This window comes from Syngnathus scovelli, chromosome 2 (genome assembly GCF_024217435.2).
Source record: "Syngnathus scovelli strain Florida chromosome 2, RoL_Ssco_1.2, whole genome shotgun sequence".
NCBI lineage: Eukaryota > Metazoa > Chordata > Actinopteri > Syngnathiformes > Syngnathidae > Syngnathus > Syngnathus scovelli.
The window spans coordinates 9,900,110-9,911,536 of record NC_090848.1 but is presented as its reverse complement, the minus strand read 5'-3'; the positions used below and the strand labels follow the sequence as shown (position 1 = coordinate 9,911,536).

The window sequence follows — 11,427 nt, the reverse complement described above, 5'->3', positions numbered from 1 at the left end:
TTCCACCTCTGGCCCTCACTGTGTGGAGTTTGCATGTTTTTTGGGGTTTTGGATTTTGGTTTACTCCGGCCCCTCCGGTTTCCTCCCACATCCCAAAAACATGCTTGGTAGGCCGATTGAAGACTCCAAATTGTCCCTAGGTGTGAGTGCGAGTACAAATGATTGTTTGTCTCTGTGTGCCCTGCAATTGGCTGGCAGCCAATTCAGGATGTCCCCCGCCTGCCGCCCGATGACCGCTGGGATCGGCTCCAGCACGCCCGCGACCCCCGTGGGGACTAAGCGGTTCAGAAAATTGATGGATGGATGACTTCAACCAGTAGGTGTCAGTCATGCGCATTGAAGTTGGTACCACCTCGCCCTCTTGATTTACGATTTGCCAAGGAAAGAAAGAAGCACTCACTGAAACACCACTTCTTTTAAGCACGTTTTCTCCAAGCTAACGGCTAACTTTATTGCATGAAGAGATGCGCCTACGCCTCCCCTGGCATCATGAAATTGTGATAAACAAATTCAATATTTTTTATTATAAAGTCATTTTCCTTTTAATTTAAATAGTTTTGTATCATTTTGAACCAAAATCGCAAATTTTTTATAATCATTTTAAAACCGAAAGAGCCACCTTCCTGCCTAGCCTCCTCTTCGGATTGCGTATTCACACGGTTGCCTATGCTATGCAGACAGAACTGCTCTCTGTCTTTTTGTCACTGTTAAATCAGTGTGGCTGTATTAACAAATTTCCGTAGTTAAGCTGATGTATTGAATGTCTAGTGTTTTTTGTCATCTGTTTTAGGTTTACCCTAATCCCAATTTTAAAAAAAGCAAAGTTAAATCCCCCCAAAAAACTACCTAAAAAAATCTAAATAAACCTACCAACCTAAATTCAATCGGACGCAATGCTAGGGATAGCCACCAGAGGGTGCCCGAGGGTGACCGGACAGCGTGGCGGCCATTTTGGAAAAATCATGGTACCGTGAGTGTAAGGGACACCCAAAATAACGACCTTCAGGTAAGAGCCAATAACATTAAAAGATGCTGTCGAGATTGTAGTGATTCGAAGAGATCACAGCTACTAATGCGATCCCCAGATGTCAAAACTAAAGTACAATAAGAAAATGAAATGTGACAGATAGATGTTTGAATTAATATAGAAGCACAATACCTATAAACAGTAATTGACAAAAGTAATTTGACAGTTGAAAATTAAAATTAAAATTAAGGAGATTGAAAGTGTAGAGGATACAAAAGAAGTAAAATAGTAAGATAGTGAATGGTCTAAAATTGATAAGCAACTTTTGTATTCAACAGGGACAAAGGACACAGCCATATTTGAAGACACTCAGTGTTGAGAATATTAAAATAGGTTTTGACTAATAATTGGAAATCCAATAAAGCCACGCTCCAGGGCCGCTCGAAAGTATATCCGAATTACCTGGAGTAACTGCTGTAGAATAAGAGGTAGTACACAAGGGATCCACAAGAGGAAGTCACCAGGAACCTGACTTAATGGGAACCGTGAGTGTAGGAAGTTTCTGAAATAGTGACCTTCTGGCAACAACAACAACAACAACAACAACATCAACAGGTTGGCTTTCCCTGGGGCCTTGCGGTGTATGAAGCACAGGGAAGGAATTAAATCCAGCATCTCCTTAGGTCGTGCGTTGTAATGGGACGAAGGAGATCGCTCAAAAAGATTGGAGCATACTTGTGTAGGCTGGTTCTCACTCTGATCAGGATGGATTGATCCTGAGCTCTTCTCCCTTGAGTGGCTTGACCTGGATACCTAGCGGTGTTAACGAAGGGTCAAGGTGACTCAGGGTGTAAGTGCTCAGGGGCTCCAGTCCTCTTGGACACTGATCGGAGGAGAAAGGCGGCTGCAATGTTGATGCTTCAGCATCTCCTTAGGTCATGCGTTGACCTGGGAGAAAGAAGATTGCTCAAGAAGAAAGAAGCTTTTTTTTGTAGGTACAACCGGGAAGGGAGCACTGGGGAGGCACTGCTTAGTCAGGGCTGGCTCCAGTGCTCTTCAACCCCGATCAGAGGAGAAAGGCAGCGGTTCACCGCGGCTGGTTCTCACTCTGACTGGGGTGGATTGATCCCCAGCTCTTCTGCCCTGAGTGGCTTGACCTGGATACCTAGCGGTGCTAACGAAGGGTCAGCAACTCAGGGGGTACGTATGTGGCCCCCCTGGGTTCCGATTCTAGGGACAAAGCACGCAGGGTGTGGTGGTCCAGAGCGGAAGGACCTTAATCCAGGCTCAGTCTTCTATGAGGTGTAGCCTCGCCCATGCAACAGCACATTGCACCACACGCGTTGTTAATGTTGAACCCTAAATGGCCAATTGGCGCAGGTTCCAAATTGTTACCCCTACTACTCCCATCCCCTAGTCCAGCTTAGGTGACTAGGCCGAGGATGCACCGGGACCTAGGCGTTGCAGAGTAGGGTTTCTTTTTCAGCTATTCCCTCCACAGGTATTGCAGTACAGGTGAGTTCCTCTCAGTACTTTGTTTGACTTCCATGGTGCCTTGCGGTGTAGGAAGCTCGGCAACGTTGGAGGAATGGCTCCAGCATCTCCTTAGGTCATGCGTTGACCTCAGAGAAAGAAGAAGCTTTTTTTTTTTTTTTTTTTGTAGGTACAACCGGGAGGAGAGCACTGCTTAGTCAGGGCTGGCTCCAGTGCTCTTGAACCCTGATCAGAGGAGAAAGGCAGCGGTTCACCGTGGCTGGCCTCCTCTGATTGGGGAGGATCGATCCCCAGCTCTTCTGCCCTGAGTGGCTTGACCTGGATACCTAGCGGTGTTAACGCAGGGTCAATGTGACTCAGGGGGAGGTGAGTTCCCTCTAGGTACTTTGACTTCCTTGGAGCCTCGCGATGTAGGAAGTGCAGCAACGTTGGAGGAATGGCTCCAGCATCTCCTTAGGTCATGCGTTGACCTGGGAGAAAGAAGATTGCTCAAGACGAAAAAAAGCTTTTTTTTTTGTTTTTTTTTCCTTCTCCCCAGGTGGAGAGCACTCGGGAGGCACTGATCAGAGAAAGGCAGCGGTTCACCGCGACGGGTTCTCACTCTGATTGGGGTGGAGTGATCCCCAGCTCTTCTGGCCTGAGTGGCTTGACCTGGATACCTAGCGGTGTTAACGAAGGGTCAAGGCGACTCAGGGGGTAAGTATGCGGCAAGGGAGACTTGGCAATGGTTGCCGTTAGGTTTCATTAACATCTTTAATGTCTAAAGGCGCAAAGCATTAAATGCCGATAATGAAAATGTATATCTTTAATGCAGTTTTGACCTTTTTGTTAACATGCACATTATATTTGAGGTAATTACGTATTCCTGATTACTATAAATAGTAAAAAAGAAATGAATCAGGACAAAGTTGTATTGAACTTTATTTTATTGAAATTGTTGCAGACAGATTTGTATAGTACAAGCAGGGCTATAAACCATTTCATGTTTTAACACAACAGGCGAAATGGTGCTTCCAGATGGGCAAAAAGAACTTCACCAGCGCTAACCTAAACGGCTAAAATAGCTGTTTGCCACCTGGAAGTAGTGAGTAAATACTTTTTGTACACACAATGAAGGGAAAAAAAAAAAACTTACCTTGCGTACCTTTTTTTTTTTTTTTTTTTTTTTTTTTTTTTTTAACATGAGTGAAAATTGTTTACTTACAGCAGACAAGCAATGGTGGTGTGTTCAGTGGCCTGTGGACAAAGCAGCCTTCTTTCATGAGAGCCTGGCAAAGGAAGCACAAACATGTTTTTTTTTTTTTTTTTTTTTTTTTTTTTTTTTTCCCCCTTCCTGTACATTTGTTGTGGGCTGAAAGTTCACCCGGCTCACTTTTGATTGACTATTTCTAAATGGATGAACCTTTTGTCAACTGATTGTATAGGCAATGACAGATGCTTTTGTCCAAGGAGATGAGTCATTCTACGTAATATTTACTGCTTATGTAATAATAATATGAAGTCATTACAGATTTTTCAGGTATCTATACATCAGCAGTTAATTTTCTAATGACCTTTAATTGATACATTTTGAAAACAGAAATCTGTATTTGCTTTGGCTACAAGAATGATTTGTGTGGCGAAGGAGTCGTCTTGGACTAGTTTTAAAAACCCTCAGCAAATTCTCCATCTTGAAGATAGAGCCTTTTTTTTTTAAATGTCATCACGGCGCTATAGTTGTAGTTTTATTACATCAGTGTTGGCTAAGCATATTGATTTGAAAGTGTGCCCGGGGATTTTTTTTTTTCTCAGTACTGTTCTGTTATTTAATGAGAGAAAAACTAGTAGATATTTTTTATTCTGAAAGTGGGCACTGTTTATCTGCTTAGTAACAAGAATGTATTTTTTCTTATATTCATTTATCATTTCTTTGATCTTTTTATATACAGCACAACTGCGGTTGCTGCTTGAAGTGCTGGAGAATTAAAATTGAGATCATTTGGGTTATATCATAAGACACATGAGCATCTTTTCAAAAGCGATTTGGATTCTAGTTAATGGTGTTGCCTGTAGTTGGTCAAAATGTTGTGCTCAAGGGCCAACTCATTTGGAGATGAGAGAACAAGTGGCCCAAGAGCAAAATCCCTACCCAGGATAAGTGTCCTCTTTTTCTCTGAAGTTAATGGGGATAATCAAGTTTAGATGACTTGACGAACATCAAGATGGTTGCATTGGAGTGGCGTAGGATCACTCATCAGTGAACGTGTGGCAGACACCAAAGGCAATACTTTAAAGGGCAAAATTTGGATTTAAAATGTGGCTGCCAACCAATGCTGTTGACCTGAGACTAAATATGGGCAGCCTACCCTGCCCCTGCACTTCTTGAATTAGCAACAGTTGCATGGAAGTCGTCAGGCTTGCTTCGACTCAAATTGCCTTGGTTGTCTCCTTCTCTGTGGCTCGTGGGGATTGCGATGATGTCACACATTTAGCTTCTATTTGCACTGAGCCCGCGGGTCAGAGTGCTTTAAAGTAGTATGTGCAAGAAATGAATCAAGAGTTTAGGTGTCTTACAGTGTTGAGCTGTGGAACATGTTAAAAAAAATTCTACCACTTGATAAACTACTCTAAATGACAATATATGTAATAGCAATTCAGAAGTTATGTTAGTAGTATACAGGTTGAGACAAAATGTTGATTTAACTTTTTTGGGTTATGACACTCCAACTTTATAGTTGCATCGTCTGTAAGTGTATTCTAGGGATCCACTGGTACTATTTTAAACATTATGATGTAACATTACATATCTTTTATTTGTATTTTATTTTTTGTCATTGTATGGCTGCTTTTGTTATAGTCTGTTATTTCTGACTAAAACAGACCCACATTTCTCACTTAGCATTTCAGTATGAGTGGGTGTGCAATTTGGAACATTTTGTCGGTACTGTGAAATAAGATTGTGCTCATGTGTAATAACATCATCTATCTTGGATCAAATGACTGCTGAATTGTTTTATTGTTGTGCTCAAGCAACTTTTATGCATGTCTTTTGTTCAAAGCCCAATTCACCACATGTATGGCACATTTGTGGTTAAAGTGTCGGTCAATAAGAAATGTACTGTACACATTTATCTGCCAAAAGTATTTTGGGATACTTTTTAGTCCTTGTACTCATTGGGTTTGGCTTTCTGTCTGTCATGTGTGCAAATAGAGCAGATTGTTGAGTGTTTATTTGTTCCTCTGTGCAATAGATTGTAAAACACTAATCTCAGAATAAGAATGAAAATACACATTTGACGCCAAATGAGTGCTTTTTTTTTTTGCCTTTCTAATGTGATTCTTGGAACTCGAGATTGGGTATGTGTGGTGGGACGTGTTACCATGACAGCCACTCCACTTCATTACTTACCCCTACTGCCTTAGCTAGTGATACAGAGCTAGCAGGGCAGTGTCGTCATCCTCCTTCGTACTCACCCCGGCAGCCGAGGGAGGGAGAGATGGACGATATCAAGCTCCTCCAGATGGGCCCCATCTTGACTCCTTCCTCTCTACATGCTAATACGTCTAAAATGGATTGGAGGAAGTCAAGGAGGTGGGCTTGAAGTGCTCCTCAGTGTGGATTCCTTCCCATCGGAATTGAGGCGGGTGGATCAGACGATGAAGACAAACAAGAGGATGCAGCTTGTTGCAAACAATATTTCCACGGCGGAACATCCTCCTCCCCAAGCAAAAGCAGACATAGCACCCCTGCGCGGTCAGGCCTCAGGGGTTGCTATGGCAACCTGACAGGCGTCACCTGAGAGGAGTGCTTGGAGTGGACTCCTGCCCGGCGGCTTTGCGGCTCTGCGGCTCCTCTGTGCTTGCTGGAAGTAATTAACTTTGTGCAAACTCTATGCAAAACAGCGAGTGGCCTCCCTTTTTTCTCTCGCTCTCTCAGCCCCTCTCTCAGAATATTTCACTTCCTGGGAAACACAACAATTTCCTGGTTTTCTTCAATGCACTTCCATCCAAGAAACTTGGAAGCTTTCTCCTTCAAATGAACAATTTATTGATGCACTTTTTTTGGGGGGCGGCCACGTCAACAGCTCGCTCTCCTTCTTCCCCCCCGTGACATGGGCACGTACAAACGTTACACTGAAGTCATCACACAGCGCAGAGCTGTGGGAGGGTGAGACCACTCTGAATGCGGCGTTGTCGTCGTTGTGGAGTCCTCGTGCGTCATTACATTTCAAAGCAGTGATGATTCCACACATACAGTGGGTAGAGAAGAAAAAGTCTACACACCCCTGTTGAAATGCCACGTGTGTATGTGTACAATTTTTTTAAAAGATGAATTTTTTCCTGTTTGCTACAAGACAAAACCTGGCACTTGAACATGGGTGTGTCGACTTTTGTATTTCACTGTACAAACCGGTTCAGTATGTAGGCATCAGTGTCATATTATGGATTTCTGTCAATACTGAAATTATTAAATAAAATGCCACGACCCTACTGACTGAACTTAGTAATTGTTTTAAAGACCCTTTTGTTGTTTCAGTCAATGTTAACACAAAACTTTTTTTTTTTATACCTATACTGCCCCCCTTGCCCCTTGAATTTTCACAGCCAGTTCTAATAAACAAAACATAAATGACAAACTAAAGCATGGAGTCAAAACAAGTTACTATTTGTTATTGTGAGAGCACAAATAACACCAATCACAGCTCTCACAAGAGCCTGTCTGCCTTTACCAAGACAATCAAATTAATAAGTGCTTGCTTTTGAAGTCACCCAGGTCAAGTTGAGCCAGGAATAGTATTGCCGTTCCTGAACATCTCATGTACCAGAAAGATTAAGGAAGATAGACTGATGTTAACCTTTCACTGAATATATTTAGAGGGCTCAATATTCAAATCACAATATTTTTACATCCAGCTTTGGAAAAGAGACAGTTTTGACTTAAACTATTTTTCATTTTCTTCAAATAAATGCTCTGAATTACAATATTTTTTATTTGGAATTAAGATATTAGTATCTAGAAATACTAAAACAGACCCAAACATATTTTTACTTGAACAGAAAGAAAATCTGTCAAGTATAGAGTAATTCCACTCCTTGTCTGTTATAAAACCGGCAACTCTTGTCATTATCTTGGTAAAAGCAGACTTCCATAAACAAGTGCTCAAACGGCTTGTGGCCTCCTGGCCTGGCTGTGGTCTAACATTGAGTGTACACAAAAATATGTTTGTCAATAATTGAATATGAAAAAAGTTGACCCAAAAGCACCAGAAGGTCAAACATGTCACAACTTGCCCCAGTGTTGCCACCAGCCATCATCTGTGTGTCATTACACAATTTGATAATGCTTGGATTTAAAAAAAAAAAAAAAGGGGGTGGCACTGGAGGGAAAGGAACATGACATGAATGACTTGTATTATTTGAGCAAATTTGTCTTAGTAAAGTATGTGCATACTTTTACATTCAGCCATTCTTCATCAGTGTACTAAAATGTCCCCTTTGCATGTGGAGCAGCAGACACAATAACATGAGCAGGTCAGGAACACTTAAACATGTGTCCACTTAACACTTGGTTCATTGGGAATGGTTTACCTCATTTTCTACTACATATGACACTTGTTATAGAGATGTTATTGTGTCCACTTCCATTTTTGCTTCTCCTTCTCGGAAACATAAAGTGTAATGATTGTTTTTAAAGTAATCCAAATGGTTGTCTAGGAATTTGTAACCTCCGCAAATTTCCCAAAAAAACAACGCCCTTTTTGTTTGCAACGGGTAAAATACCCGCCTGTAGTTTTAGTGGATAACATAACATACAACATCCAAGAACCATACTAGTGTAGCCCAAAATGCAAAATACGGCATGCAAAGGTTACTGGTATACAGAACTTGTCGTTGTTTTTTTTTTTTTTTTCTTTTTTTTTTTTTTTTTTAAACACTTTCTGACTCATTAGCTGCTTGTTTTAAGATGCACCACGCACCACAATCATGACCAGATAGTCCTCCTCACTTTTGGCCAGAGCTTTGGCAGAGGAATCCAGAAACTGCTGGGAGAAATCACAGGGAGGGAAAGCATGAAGGACCCCTGTGGTGTCCTTATCACGGCTCCCGCCCACAGGCAGGCCAATGACGCCCGCCGCCTGCTTTTGGTTGAGGTAGGACACCAGGTTGCGGAGCGGCCGCTGGGTGGAGACAGCCGGGTCGGATGACGAATCCTCCGCAGCTCCTGGAACGGCTAGGAGTACGGCGTAGCCCCCGGGGCCGGCTGCCTTGATGCGCCGGGAGACCTCGTCGAGCTTGGGCTGGTCCAGGCGGAGGCGTTGGGTGATCTTGAGCTCGCAGACCTGCTTGCCAGTGGTCCCGTCGGCGAGCAGCTCGCTGGCGACGCTGTGGTCTCCCTGCAGCAGGTGCATGTTGGCCGGGAAGTTGCTGTTTTTCAGCAGAAGCATTCCCTGCCAGGCCAGAGTCAGCTTGGTGCCGTCCAATTTGGAGCTTCTGGAGGAACCCTCGGAGCGTTCTCTCTTTGCCGGCCCTTTACCACCGTCGCCAGATTTACGTTTACGCTCTCCAACCAGTGAAATGGCACAGCTTGACAGACCCTTGTCAGACAGGCCTTTAAGTCTCCGCTCTGTTCCGCCTCGCTCCAGGCTGCCATGGCGCTCTCTTGCGGGAGAAAGTCTGTCGGCTCGCGAGGGGCGCTCTGAATCGCTGAATCGTCCCCCGTCTCTGCTGCTGCCTCCTGGGCTGCCGTCCGGAGAGGGGCGTCGGCGCCTTAGTGTCCTGTCAGAGCTGTCGGGCGAGCGGTCGAGGTGGCGCCCGTCCTCCATTAGGCGCCGCTTGCGTGCAGGCTCTCGCCCGTGTAGTTCTCGCCCGTGCAGCTCTCGCCCCTGCAGCTCCCGCTCCAAAGACCAAGGTTCACGGGCCCTTCGCTCACGTTGCAAGTGCTCGAGGGGCTCAAAGGGGGCGCCCCGCACCCGCTCGCGGAGAGCCGAAGGATTTGGCCACTCGGCGCCAGAGAAGAGCTCCCTGTCTCTGAAATGAAGTGGCGGGGGAGTCCGTTCTCGAACCCTCAGAGGCTCTGGCGCACCACGGTGGACAAACGACTCGGCCACCATGTCAAAGGGGGCAATTGGGAGAGGTTGCAAGAACTGCTGCTGGTAACGATGCTCCGTGTCAGCAAAGTCCACTCGGAGTCTCCTCTCGGGGCCCCCAAGAGGGAAGCCCCGCATGTGCGTGCAGGCCGCCTGCGCTGCGTCCAGACTTTCGTACTGAATATAGGCCCAGGTGTCCCCCTTTCTGTAGTCTATAGTCCTGATGGTGCCAAAGCGATCAAATTCTCTGGCGAGGGCAGCCAAGGGCACCCAGTGTCCAAGGCCGCCCACCCACAGACGTGTGGTGGGTGTGGCTTTTCCATAGCCTATCTTGATGGGGTTGCAGCCCACTATTTTGCCAGACATGCTGAGCTTAGCACGATGAGCCATGTCCAGGTTCTCAAATTTCAAAAAGCCATACGTGCTGGTCTGGTCCCGCATGGGCCTCTTGATGTCCACCTCGGTGATGACGCCGAACCTGTCAAAAGCTCTTCTCAAATCAGCTTCGGTAATCTCGGTGTCCAGGTTGCCCAGAAACAAGGTACGATTGGCTCTTTGGTCATCCTCTGGCGAAATAAAATCCTCCTCGCGGAAGGCGGCCCGCTCGGCGATGAAAGCCGGTCGGGCCCGGGCCTCGAACAGGGCGAACTCCCGGTCCCGCTCCAACTCGCGGGGAAGGGGTGGTGGTGGTGGAGGGGCCAGCCGACCCAAGGCCAGCTGCTGCAGACGATAGTCTCTGTATCCCAGGCCTGTAGGTGACAGGGGCCTCTGCAAGTGTCTGTGGCTCGGCACGGCGCCATAGAGGTCTCTCTCGATCGGCGAGCGGCTCCTCCTGCGGTTAATGTACACCGCCTCGATTTTCAGTGGCCTGTCGTAAAGCACCAGCCGGCCCCTGGCGTGCTTGGCCGCCCGGGCGTCCTCCGGCTTCCGAAAGTTGACAAAAGCGATCCGCTCGTCGTTGCTGCGGCTCAGCTTGACGCTCACGTCACCGAATTTTTTGAACTCGTGAAAAAGCCCGTCCTCGACGTCCTCGTCGCTTAGCTGGCTGCCCAGGTCGCTGATTTTCAGGGTTTTGTACTCACCCTCGGCGCTGAGAGCGGGCAGCCGCTGGTCCCCGCGCGACGTGCTCCTCGCCGCGGCCAAATCCAACGAGAGGCTCAGGCTGCCGTGGTTCTTGCTTACGGAGCCTATGACGCTGGGTGGACAGCTGTGATTGCTACCGAGCCGACCGTGTCCGTCAAAGTCCCGGTCCCGTTTATCGCCGAGCAGGCTCCTCCTCGTCGAGCCGCCGTTACTTTTGGCCGAGCTGTTACCATTATTATTACTCCCGCTGGACAGGGACAGCGCGCCCATTTTCTTGCTGCTCGGGTGGCATCCTCCCCGATCGCGAATGTCGTCCAAGGCCCGGGAGCGTTTTTTCAGCGGCGACCGCTCTTTACCTTTCATGTCGGTCCGCACGCGGTCGACCCTGTGGCGCCTGGGGCTTTTGTTTGCGACAATTCTGCGTGAAACCGCAGAATTTTGGCGAAACAATTTGGTCTTGTTCACTGACCCTGCGGCAAAACAACAACGGTCGCCATTTTGTCGAGTTGATTCCTGTCCCGCCCCCTGACACGCGATTGGTTAGAAAGGTGGGCGGAAGACGTGAACGCGCACGTCAATCCCCCCAAAATTGCCTGTCTCTCGTATCTCTAATCTAACTAGAAAATGTGCTATTTCTGCAGAAATTGCGTGTGAATGCCGAAATGCAAAAGATTGTACGCAAGTGGAATGAAAAGTGAGAATAAACTGACTCGGAAAAAATGAATACAGGAACACATCATTTATTATGTGCAAATGTATTGGATTATGCCCTACGATTGGCTGGCAACGAGTTCTGGGTGTACCCCGCCTACCGCA

At 46.3% G+C, this 11,427-nt stretch overlaps 1 protein-coding gene and 1 long non-coding RNA gene across 2 annotated transcripts; one reads left to right on the top strand and one right to left on the bottom strand.

The window, feature by feature from the left end:
* Positions 1–1,072: 1,072 nt before the first annotated feature.
* Positions 1,073–3,637, top strand: LOC137840088 (uncharacterized). Its single transcript, XR_011086528.1, has 2 exons — positions 1,073–3,157; positions 3,461–3,637. It is a non-coding gene; the product is annotated as an uncharacterized lncRNA (long non-coding RNA).
* A 2,827-nt stretch (positions 3,638–6,464) lies between these two features.
* On the bottom strand, positions 6,465–11,140 carry rbm15 (RNA binding motif protein 15). The gene has a single exon (XM_049752790.2). The coding sequence runs from the start codon at positions 10,972–10,974 to the stop codon at positions 8,401–8,403; it is 2,574 nt and encodes an 857-aa protein (XP_049608747.1). The 5' UTR covers positions 10,975–11,140; the 3' UTR covers positions 6,465–8,400.
* Positions 11,141–11,427: the final 287 nt, after the last annotated feature.